The following is a 12,854-nucleotide window of genomic DNA, read 5'->3' as shown; positions in this document are numbered from 1 at the left end:
CAATTCTGCCCACTAAAGCAGTCTTAGACAACAGGTAAATAATCACATCTATGTTCCAATAAACTTTTCTATAATATGAATTTCATATAATTTTCATGTCATGAAATGTACTTTTGATTGGTTACTTAAAAATGTAAAACCCAAGCTGGGTATGCAGCTCAGTCAATCCCCAGCATCACAAAAAAAAAAAAAAAAAAAAAGATAAAGGAAAACCCATCTCCTTAGCTATATGTAAACAGCCTACAGGCGTAATTTGCTTATCACTGATTATAAGAGGGGGAAATTTTTTTTTCTCTCAACTCAAACACTACTTAACACTTCTGATGCCAAATGTTTCCTTGCACACCCATCAATAAATTCTGTAGCAGGCACCCAGTAATCCCCTTAATTTGATTCTGACAGTATATGCCTAGAGAGTGTCAAATCCCACAAACTGAGGGCTCAGTTCCATAAATGCTCCCTCTACTTCAGACATCCACTTAAACTAGCAGACAGGTTATAAATTGGGGTTCCCAGAACCCCCTCCTTAGTTCCATTAAATTGCTAGAATGACTCAGAAAAATTCAGGAAAACACCATTTATTACAAAAGATATCACAAAGGACACAGATGAAGTTAGATGCAAGAGATGCAAGGCAAGTGTAAGAAGCAGAGCTTTCATGTTCTCTCTAGGATTACCACTTCAGGCACCACACCTAACCACAAGCTCTAACCCTGTCCTTTAGGGTTTTTGTTGTTGTTTTGGCAATACTGGGAACTGAACCCAAGGCATTCCATATATTAGAGGTAAGTGCTCTACCAGTGAGCTCCACCTCCAGTCCCCCCATCTCTTTTTCAGTTGTAGATGAACAGTGTATTTCATTTATATGGACACAATGTATCTTATTTATATGGTGCTTAAGATTGAACCCAGTGCCCCATGCATAGGAGGCAAGTGCTCTACCATTGAGCCACAACCTCAGCCACTTTTCTTTTCTATAGAGGTTTCACTACATGGGCATGATTGATTAAACTATTGGCCACTGATGGTAAATGTAACCTTTTGCCCTTTCTCCCCTCCCTGGAGGCTGGAAAGTGGAGCTGAAAATTCCACCACTCCAAGTGTTGGGCTTTCCAGTGACCAAACCCATCCCAAAGCTATCTAGGGGTCACCAGCATCTGTCATCTCACAGAATACAAAAAGCACCCTTGTAGCAGTGCACACCTATAATCCCTGCGGCTTGGGCGGTTGAGAAAGGAGGATCACAAGTTCACAGCCAGCCATGGTAACTTAGCAAGGCCCTGAGTAAATCAGAGAAATTCTCTCAAAATAAAAAATAAAAGGGACTGGGGATGTGGCTCAGTGGTTAAGCGCCCCTGGGTCCAATCCCTGGGTACCAAAAAAACACAAAACCACTCTCATCACGCAAGATTCCAAGATTTTTCAGAAGGGTATTAGACCTTAGCAAGAAATGGAAGGCTAAATGCCTATCTTATGATAGTCACACTGGTCTAAACAAAGATTATAAACATTTAAGCACAGCATACCCACTGCACTAAAGGAAGCAGTACATTCTTCTAGTAGGTTACCAGGAGCTCTGGTGATGGTCCCCCTGATAAGCTCAGATAAACTGCCCAACTAGCCTTGTCTGCTGTATATATATTTTTATGGATAGACTTTTTAAAATCTGCCCTGAAATCTTATTTTCTACAACCTTTTTATTATTTTTATTACTGAGCTACATTCCCAGCCAATCCTTTTTTTTTTTTTTTTAGACAAGGTTTCACTAAGTTGCTAAGGCTGGCCTTGAATTTGCAATCCTGCTGCCTCAGTCTCCCAAGTCACTAAAAATCAAGACACCTTCAAAACTGTTATTAAAAAGCATAACCCAAGGAATCTTGAGGCATAAAGGATATAGCCTTAGGTAGTTGCTAGTCATAAAATGGCCACTGCTTGTCCAATAATTTGACTTCACACCAGGCTGGGCACCTGGGTTCACCAACTCTTGGTGCTGGTGAGGCTGTACCCTTTCTGGATAAAACTTTCTACAGAGGAATTTTCCATTCTGAGCAGAACGCTGAGTAACAGAATTCAAGAGTTAATCCAAATGAGATGAGGAGAGAAAAACTGACAAAGTAGCAGAGTTGGACACTGTAAACAGAATAATGAGCTAAATCTTCTGTAGGCCAATTTAAACAGGAGTCCATCACATAGGGACCTGAAAGGAAAATGTGGCTTGGTCCAGTTTTATATACTTGGCTTAATAAAATTTGAATTCATCCATCCATTAAAATCTTTCATTTCTCAAATGCTTAAGGGTATAAGTTCTAGGCATTCTGGTTTCTGCTGTCACAATGTCTTGTGATGGGTATACATACACAAGTAAACAATTATATTACAAATAAAGGAGTCCCACTGTAGGTTAAGTTCAAGTATGGTGAGAGCAAGCAAACTAAGCCAGACTTGTAAATACATGGAAATTTTCCAGAAAGTGGGGAAACATGTGTTGTGCCACAACTTTAAAAAAAAAAAAAAAATTCCAATCTATGTTGAGATACCATTCCTTTAACACTAGATTTTTTCAAAAACCAAGTGTTTTGTTGCAGAACTGAGGTTTGAACAACACAGGGGTACTGAGCTACATTCCCAGTTCTTTTTTGTGTATGATGGGGTCTTGCCAAGCTGTTAAGGCTATCCTTGAAGCTGCAATCTCTCTGGTCTCAGCCTAAGTCATTAGGATTACATGTGTATACCACCATTCCAAACCAAAACCAACAAGCTTGACAGCCCACCATAGAGGCAAAAATAGTACAGGAAATAGGCATTCCTATACCCCGTTACCAAGACAAACAATACCCACCCAAAATATAATTGGAACCAGCAATGCCAATTCTAGGAATTATCCTAGGTAAGCATGTTCACCCTGTGCAATGGTATAATACAGTTATTCAGTGCACTGTGATAACAATAGTTAGAAACAACCCACATATTCACCATAGTTAATAAGTTCCTGTTAATCCTTTTCTCAGACCCGCTCCAGGAAGACAACCCTATTAAAATAAGGGCCAAAGACCCTTAACAGATCCTTCATCAAGAAGACGGTAGTTAAGCCTACGAAAAGATGCTCTGTATCACTTGCTAACCAGAAAAATGCAACATAAAACAAGTTGCCATAAATATATTAGAATGGGCAAAATTCATAACACTGCCAAACACCTAATAATGCTCTCGAGGACATGGAGCAACCCAAACTCATTGATATTGGGAATACAAAATCAGTTTCTTTGGAAGACAACTTGGCAGGTTCTTATGAAACATATTAACCCAATTTTGCTCCTTAGCATTTACACAGGAGTTAAAACTATGGCCACATAAAAACCTCACACAACAGCTTTATTTGTAATTATCCAAACTTGGAAGCAAAGACTTTATTAGGTAAGTGGAATTGTGGAACAACTAATTATTCAACTCTAAATAAGTGAGCTTATCAAACCTTAAAAATTTAAGAGAAAATAAGACTAATAGTAGGTTAAATCAGTCATTACGAAAAGGTTACATACTGTGATTCCAACTACTGTGTAACAATCTAGGAAAAGCAAAATAGATGTTAAAAAAGAATGGTTGCCAGGAGCTGACGGGGGAGGGAATAAAAAGGGCAAAACAAGCCAGGTACAGTAGCACACACATATAATCCCAGTAACTTGGGAAGCTCAGGCAGGATGGCAAGTTTAGTGACTTGCCTGGGCAACTTCAAGAGACAGGTCTCAAATAAAAAATAAAGGGATGGAGGGCTGGGGACATAGCTCAGTGGTTGCGCCCCTTGGTTTAATCACCAGTATTGGAAGAAAAACATAAAAACAAAAGCCAGGAATCCTCCAGCAGTGAAACTGTGATGTCTTAATGGTAGACACATGTCATTATGTATTTGTCTAAACCCATGAAGTACAATCCCCAAAAACCCTAATGCAAAACTATTGACTTTAGGTGACAACGTTACGTCAATGTAGGTTCACCAATTCTAATGTACCACTCCAAAGGCCGACACTGAGGTGAATCTATAGGTGTGAGGGATGGGGGTTGGAAGATGATGTGGGAAATTTCCTTTCTCCCAATTTCGTTAATGAACCTAAAACTGCTACCAAAATCTTAAAAACAAATAGGAATGTGTCTTTAAAAAACCTCCAAGGAAAAAAACTAAGGTCCTTTCCAACATCTAAAAGGTCCTGTATGACCCATACTGTGTCATCTACTCCCTTTTTCTTTTGGCACCTTTGTTCTCCAAACTACTTTAGGGCCTTTGCACCTGTGTCCCCTGACTAGCAAACACTTCCCCCAAAAGTCAAGGTTGCTATACTCCCTCACTTGCTCAAGTGTCACCATCAGGCCTTAGACCATCCTTCACAAGACAGCAACCAAGTGCTCTTGTTTTTTAAATCTTAGTACCCACTGAGTAATTTAAACTTAAGCTCCATGAGTATATACTTGATTCACTTCTGTATCCCAAGGACACAGTAAAGAGGTATTTTAAAAGTTTACTGCAGTGGGCTGAGGATAGCTCAGTCAGTAGAGTGCTTGCCTTACATGCACAAGGCCCTGGGTTGGATCCCCAGCACCACAAAAAAAAAAAAAAAAAAAAAAAGTTTACTGCATAAATCACACAATATCCAGTCAACTAAACAGTACATGCAACATAGAAAAAGAAATTGACCAAGTGTGATTTTTACTTACATGAAAAGATCTCCAAGATATCAAATGAGAAAAATCAATGTTATATATACTTTATGCTGCATTTTATATCAAATAGAAAATGTATTTGTTACATAGGGATATGACTGTGCAGCAGGCTACATATCTGGAAACTGGTTAAGGCAGCTAAGTCAGGAACACGAAACCTTTCTTACTGCATCCCTTAAGTCAAAAATAACAGGAAATGAAAAACAGTCTGGGCAATTGGAAAATCAAAAAGCAGAGGTTGAGGGCTTTCCACATGCTCCAGAATATCTTTTCAAGTCTGTAAAAGAAAAGGGCTGTTAACAATGGCACTCAAATGGGTAGTACCATAGGATACCTATTTGTATTTTCTGATTTTTCCATGTGATTCTTAAAGGTGTTTTACAGATTGAAGGAAAAAAAAAATTGAACAGATAGGATTCAATCTTTTCCTACTTCCTACCCAATGAAAAAAATGGACTTAAATTGCCAACCTGAGCCCAATTTCTTTTGTGAGATTGTTATTTAACAGCACAATTTTGTTACAGGGACTACATGACAATTTTGATAGCTTAAACTTTTTAAATAACTCTGTGTGGAAAACGTTTTAATGAATATTTGACTGTTCTAAGACATCATAATTAACAGGCTTTCAAACTGCCTACTGGAGCTTTTTTCCTTCATTTGAAACAATTCTGGATATTAACTCCACGAAACTGTCATGGAACTTTATCATTATGAAATTGTATACTACTCAACAGAAGGGTACCAAGTTGTCCTTGAGTAAAAGTTGTTGGTCTAGGTAGTCAGTATTCCCTTTCTCTTAAGGGTAGAAGGGCTTGTTTCCCAAAACCATTTGTGATCCTATCCCTCCCTTCATACTCATACCCTTTCACACTAACTTCTAGGATGCCACTACTTTCCCATTCAAAAAGGCTACAGGATTAATGATTTCTACTTTTAGCTCAGAGCTCACACTTCCAAAAACTGAGTATCAGGATTATTTGTTCAATCTCTGCAGATTTATTGTTGAGTAAACTTATCTTTATATAATACAGAACAATTAAAGCTAACCAGTGCAAGAAATAAGCCTGCCAATTACACATAGCTTAATACCAACCATGTAATTCTCAGTTGTCAAAGTTCCAAAAACAAAACCCAAATAACTTCCTTTATATACTAGTGATCACTCAGACCACCAAATAAATTTGAGGCAGACCAGTATTCCCAAATTGCATTATCCAATGACTTTGTAGAAAAGCCTAAGAAAACAGACAACGGCTAATTCCTGTGCCACCAGCACATTTTTTCTTTTTATACCAAGGTTAGAAAATACCTGGTAAAAGCTTGTCCAGAAAACTCTCAAAAATAACCATACTGTCCTATTATACTTAATATAGTTAAAGTCTGAATAAGAACCTACTGGCTATAACATTCTAAGGTCTACCATATACTACCAAAAAAATTAAGCTACATGAAATGTTGCTACTAAATATGTGGGATTTACAAAACTGCTTTAGTCTCATTAACATTGCTGATTGACATCTTTAATTACTTTGCACCAGCTTGGCAAAATAACGTGAGTTGTTGGAATTGTAAAAGCTAGTTTAGATATAATAGGTCTTTGAACAAAATAAGGCGATTCATTTGAAGGGATACAAGGGAGTATCTAGGCTGGAAAATTTTGCAAAGCTGGTTTACATTTTGTTCCAAATTCAGACAATTTCTCATACATGCATTTTCTTTTTTGGTATAAAATCCGTTAACCGATGTTTGAAAACAAAGAAACCATCCCACCTAATTGCCTGGAAACATCAATAAGCTAAAACTTAGCCTCCAGAAATCAGTTTCTCCTTACATCTTATATCACATTTACTCAAAAAGCTTTGCTCAGTTCTGGTCATGCTCATTTATAGGCCAATCAGTGGTCCCTCTAGACTGACAGATTAAAATCTTTAGTTTGATGTCTCATAACACTAACTTCAAATAGATTAGTTAACTTAGGGATCTGTCATAATAAACTCATGGTATTACAGGGGACTCAAGATCATCTTACCCAGATACAAGGGTAAAATAGAATTTTTCAAAGTCCCTTAATATCCTGGGGCCAAGTGTTATGTATAGAACAGTTAATGATGTTCAAAACTAAACACCATTAAACTTTTGAATGTAAATCTGTATGAATGTTTAATACAGTTATCAAGTCTGACTCCTGATGGTTACCAAATTGAGAAATGTTAATAGTGAACACGAATCAAAAATCTAGTTAGAAACATTTTATTTAAATGTGCCAAATAAAAACCCATTTTCAGACCATAAAGATGTTAATTACATTCAACAAAAAAACTTATATTATCTTACTGCTGTGAATTTACAGAGTGTTAATCCAGATCCATTTTGATTTAGATGGTTGAAATATCCTTCCTAGGTTACATTTTACAGACATCACAAATCCCTTATAATAATGTAAACAAAATAACTTTTCCCTAAAGGGTGAACTTGAGAACTTCAGTCCATTCTTTCAGGACTTGCACTTCTGCGTGGACTTCCTGATGGGGAACGACTAAAAAGAAAAACATTAGGTTTGGGAACCAATTAGTGTCTACTGAAATGTACTCTTCTCATGTACATGTCAGGGAAATAATACTTCAATAAATTCTAAGGTACAATATTCTTATAGCAAAGATCCAAAAATTACATTTAATTTATATATTCAGACCCCATTTAGTATTAAGCTTTTTTATAATCTTGTCAAAATTCCAAGATTAAATTAAATAGGATAAACCATTTGAAGTTCTCTGGCTCCTTAAGGACCAGGAAACAAAATAATCTAGTTGCCAGATTTCAACTATTTGCAAGATTTATGGTTTTCCTCACATGGATTTCATTTTTACCTATTGACCATCAGTAAAATATGGGGGGAAAAAAACCAAGTTGCTTAGCATGAAATTTCTACAAGTAAAGGTTCATAGGACTATACAAATCTTAATCATGCAAACATTTTTTGGTTAAGTATTTTCAACAAAAGTAAAACACTGTTAAAGGAAACGCAATCATTTCAGAAACATAATACCTAATCTATATAGCACCAATTCTCCAAAGAGCTCAAAGATTGCTAAGTAGGCAGTAAACAAACTAATTCTGCAGAGGCCACACTTGACTCGGTAAGATTTGGCAATAAAAGATTATTTAGCTTACCTTCTTTTTGGAGATGGAGATCTGGACTTTGATCGGCTGTCAAAACACGAGAAACTCTATTAAGAAAAAGTACTAACCAATCTCTTTCTTTTAACCATAATACCACAAAACAAACCCCCAGTGTCCTAAGCTAAAAAATGTCAGACTATGTTTAAAACTTTGTTCATAAAAAGTGAACTGCTGTATTGTCACAATTCATCATTCTTCACTAAGAACACTTGTTTCAGGATGCTTCTCCATGCCCCTAACAGTTGTAATGAGGGCCTCTCAAACTCCACAAATCACAAATTTAATTTCTATCACTTCACATTCTCTCCTCCAATAGGCCATATATAAATGAAGTTCTCATTTGGCTAAAAAAGGTTTCTTATTTCCACTTAAGAGGTGACACTTAAAATTTTTAACAATGAAAAATACTTTGAACTCTTTGGATATTGGTGCCATATAATTGGAAGAGCATTTGATCACATTTTTACCCTACCTGCTTCTTGGTCGTGAAAGAGACCTAGATCTTGATCTTGACCTCGATCGGGATCTTTAATAAAAAGAAAAATGAAAATACATTAGTCCATGAGAATTCCTTTTCTGAGCACCATATTAGATAGGTTAGGGAATAGAGAACCTAAAACAGAGCAAAATGCTAACTCCTGCCATGTGTCAGACTAAAGTTAGGCAAACGGGTTTGAATCATATCAAGTTATCATAATTCATTGACATTAATTTGTCACATCAACCACAACAGGCTGACACATGCATCTTAAATACCTTGAGATCCTACAATAAAGTGACCTAGAGATTAGTCCAATTTTCTCAAACAGACCACAGGATTCATAATTTCTGCTTTTAAAGGGTTTGCTTTATTCAACAGCAAGGAACTCCAAGTTCAGAAGTGGCATTCATCACCTATAGTATAAACATCTAATTTTCTTGAGTTCTGTTCCATCTTTTAAGGCCTACTACTTAAAGAAATAAAAAGATACAGTTCCCAATTTGATTTTTCATTTCTCTTAAATGTTAGAACAGTCAGAAAAAGCTTACAGCAACATTCCTAGCCAGAGTATTCATTGGAATGATTTGTTCCTTTAAACCCTCTTCTACCATCACAGTGTTTTTTTTTTTTTGGGGGGGGGGGGGAGGTGGGGGTACTGGAGATTGAATCCACAGGGCAATCCACCATTGAACTACATCCCCAGTCCTTTTTAATTTTGCAGACAAGGTCTTGCTAAGCTCCCAGGCTGGCTTCAATTTGCCATCCTCCAGCCTCAGACTCAGTTCCTGGAATTACAGGCGTGCTTCATTACACCCAGTCCACATGGCCTCCCTTAACAAGTAAATCCTTACTTGTGCTTATCTTTATCTGCAAAACTAATATCCATGTTAGAAATCTAAAAACTTTTAAATCTCAAATATTCTGAAGCGATTCATTTGAATTTTTGTCCTTAAGACACTCCACTGTGCTGTTGTCAAGATGTGACAATCCAACTACAAATAAGGAGGAAAAAAGTGTTACATACTGGAAATACCTCGATCCTTTTATAGAACCAGACCTAGATCTTCTGAGGGAAGCTGATCTTGATCTACGAAGAGATACAGATCTTGATCGCCGAGGACTTGCTGATCTTGACCTAAAAATTAAACATAATTAAAGTCCATCTCAAAAAAGGTCTTTTTCACTCGTGAAGACTTGAATTACTGAAGATCTCTCACCTCCGTCCCCTGCTCCGGCTACGTGAGCGAGAGTACCGCCTTCCTCTGGATCGAGAATGTGATCTAGATCGTGACCTATTTTTCAAGTTAGAAAAATACAAAATATTAGACGATAACTCGTTTTTAGCGTTTTTGTGCCTCTGCTGAAATCAAATCTCAAAACTATTTAAATTTAGTGTCTCATTTGGAAATAAACTCTGGGCCTAGTTGTTGAGTTTTTTTTTTTTTTTTTTTTTTTAACTACCTAAAAAAAGATTTGTTAAAAGCTGAATTACAACTTAGAATTACATAATATAAAACACTGTAATGTGTATTTAAAATAAACCTTGCAAGTTTGCAGGTCGACCCTCTTTGGCCCATGGTCTAGTAGGTCTAGTAGATCTAGACGATCTAGAAGTATCTATAGCCGATCGCTGCATCTAGATGTTTTCTTCAATCTAACGACGATCAAACTGACAGCCAAAAGAGCCAGGTGAGGCTTGATTGACGCAAGAAGATTTTTCTAGTTGGGAATGTGGTCAATCTGGTGTTCCTCTTTCTAAAGCGGAGGGGGGCCCCAATTGTAAGCCAAATTTACTGTTACGGCGATCACCGTCTCAAATTTTCTGCCCTTTAAAGAATAAGGTGAAGCTAGGTGTAGATGACTCGAGGGGATCTGGCCTCTTATGCTGATCACCTCAAGGTCTAGGAGGATCTTAATTGTCGGATTTGCAAGGCGCCTCAGCATGATATCATAAGGCTCGTGACATTCTGAATCAAGGCGACTGACTCAAACGAAGAAACCTGAAAGGTTTTGACCAGGTTGATTATTAATATATTAACATTTTTAATTAAACAAAAATTGTAAAATACACCTGTACAATTAACATTCAAGTTTATAGAAAAACACTAGTTTCTGCCTTGCTAATAAAAGAATTACACTGATTAATTAACTAGAATACCAACCATTCCTTTATCAATTAAATACCTGCTTCTTCTTCGCCGGCTATAGCGATGACAATCATAAGCATAATGTCCCTTTTCGCCACACTCATAGCATCTATCATTGGGATCAAAGGGACGTCGGGCAGGTGGTCTATCAAAACGAGATCTCCGGGGCATGCCTGTTGATAGTTCAACCCTCACTCGGGAACCACATATCACCCTATTAAATTAAAAATAACAAAATTCTAAAGTTAAAAATGTGTGACTCCTCCTCCAATACTGGGGATTGAACCCAAGAGCCAACATACCCTAAGCAAGCATTCTACCATCCAGTTACATCCCCCCCAAACTTTCAATTTTCTGAATCAGGTTTCACTAAAATTGCCAAGGCTGATTTGGAACTGAGGATCCTCCTGCCCCATCCTTCCAAGTAGCTGGGATTACAAATTAGCACCTAGCTTATACCTCTTTTTCAACCACTACTCCTCACAAGCTTTGGCTCTTTACTAAGTCCTTCCAATTCCACCTTTGCTACTACCCTCTTTAACCCATTAAGTCTGAAGTTCTGAATTCTTCAAACATTCAAATATTATTTCAAAGTTACCATCAATGGTGTATTTGTAGCTTAATTTGTTTTTATAGGTGTTCAACACTTGGGATGATGGGGCAAAATGGGTCAATCCTCATGTTTGAATAAATATCATTAAGAACAGGTATTTAAGGTAGGTCTCCAGACTGCAGAACACAGTTTAGCACCCTAAATCTCTAACCCACAGAAATATTTTAGTAAGTATTCCATAATCAACATCTCACTTACTTCCCATCCAGTCCTCTCACAGCATCTTCTGCATCTCTAGGATCTTCAAATTCCACAAAGGCAAATCCTGGGGGATTTCTTGCAATCCATACAGTTCTTAATGGACCATAATAACTGAAAGCCCTTTCTAACTCTCCTTTGCCAGCACCAGTTCCCAGGTTACCAACGTATACCTTGGTTTCTGTTTAAAAATGCAAAAGAATAATGCACGTTAGCAAAGTTTGGCTCAAATTTGAACGAACTCTATGCCTAAAGAGAACATCCTTAAGACACTCTTTTACTCTGGCTATGATGCCTCATCTGATCTCCAGCTCCCCGGCTCTAGCGATCTTCCCGCCTCAGCCTCCCCAGGTAGCTCAGACAAGGCATCTCGGCGCCCGATTTGTACAAAGCACGTATAATGCTTTATCTAGGATCAAATTTAGTCTTAAAACCACGTAAGCCAATAAACACCCAAGAAGCTAGACTTACAAGTTTTCGGCATTCTAATAAGGAGAAAAATCCTCCAAAATAGCAAAGATGCCAAGCTAGATACTCCGATTGGGGCGGGCCCCCGCCCGGCCCCGCCCCCGAGTCCCGGCAGTCGCGGGCGCGATAGTAGCGCGCGGGCCCGAGGCAGCGGCGTCGGGCGGGCCTCGGCCAGACTACGAGAAGAGGGCTGCGCCTGCTCTGGTCCTCCGCAACAGCCGACCTAGGCGCTGGCTTGCCCGACTCCCACTTCCCACCCTTGAGTCATAAACCGCTCTCCAAAAACCAAAAAAAGAAAAAAAAAAAAAAAAAAGCCAACTGCTGGTCACAGTTACCATTCCTCAACTCAACAACTGTTTGACAAGGGTGCGCAGCTCGTAGCTTCCAGTTTCGTTCAGCCTCAAATCCAAACCTGACTTTACCACAGGGACCAGATCAGTCGCTCCAGTGGCGGGAAAGCGCTAAGGAAATGCGCCACACCACGGTCGTCAATGTGCGCAAAATGGCAGCCGCCGCCGAGGGGGGGAGGGGGCGGACGGGCAGGTCCAAGAAGGGCAACGGGAAAACCGTGAACCCGGACCCGGCTTCGGGCCCGCGTGGGAGACGAAAATGCTCAAGAACCGGAGACCGGGTTCAGACACCCACCCTCTTATCTCCCGTTTCCCTTCAACACCCCGCCCCCGCTGCCTCCGGCTTCGTATGGCGTGCACCGAAGCCGCCATTACGCACGCGGAATAACCGTCTCCCAACCGCCGCGCCAACCCTACGGCCTCGCAGTACTCACTACATGCACAGCACCCTCCTTTACTAGGCTCTAGGCACTTACCTCCTCCATACCGCCCGTAGCGCGACATGTTGACCGGCCCGCGTGCTCTGCTCTTTAGCTCGCAGCGCCCGGGGCTCGAGTTATACGGAAGCTGCCACACACACTGACTAACCAACGGTCCCGGCGGCACTACGAAGAGGAGTCCGGGTTTGCGCTTATATATGCGGCGGCTGGGAGTTTTGCGCATGCGTCATCTCAACGTTCTGCGCGGCACAAAGGAGCTGG

At 39.2% G+C, this 12,854-nt stretch overlaps 1 protein-coding gene across 4 annotated transcripts; it reads right to left on the bottom strand.

Moving 5' to 3' along the window:
• Window positions 1-6,950: 6,950 nt before the first annotated feature.
• Window positions 6,951-12,785, bottom strand: Srsf7 (serine and arginine rich splicing factor 7). Of its 4 annotated transcripts, none has more exons than XM_047523179.1 (8): window positions 12,630-12,785; window positions 11,336-11,516; window positions 10,562-10,738; window positions 9,595-9,669; window positions 9,402-9,512; window positions 8,369-8,422; window positions 7,888-7,923; window positions 6,951-7,252 (listed from the first exon to the last, which is right to left on the bottom strand). In XM_047523179.1, exons 1-8 carry the CDS (start codon window positions 12,655-12,657, stop codon window positions 7,198-7,200), a joined length of 717 nt encoding a protein of 238 aa, XP_047379135.1. In that variant the 5' UTR covers window positions 12,658-12,785; the 3' UTR covers window positions 6,951-7,197. The 4 variants fall into 4 exon arrangements, with proteins under 4 accessions (XP_047379135.1, XP_047379136.1, XP_047379137.1 ...); XM_047523180.1 differs by having other exon boundaries at window positions 9,411-9,512; XM_047523181.1 differs by lacking the exon at window positions 7,888-7,923.
• Between the last annotated feature and the right edge of the window lie 69 nt (window positions 12,786-12,854).

The sequence above is a fragment of the Sciurus carolinensis genome, chromosome 13 (genome assembly GCF_902686445.1).
Source record: "Sciurus carolinensis chromosome 13, mSciCar1.2, whole genome shotgun sequence".
Taxonomy (NCBI): Eukaryota; Metazoa; Chordata; class Mammalia; order Rodentia; family Sciuridae; genus Sciurus; species Sciurus carolinensis.
This window is presented reverse-complemented; position numbering and strand designations above follow the sequence as displayed.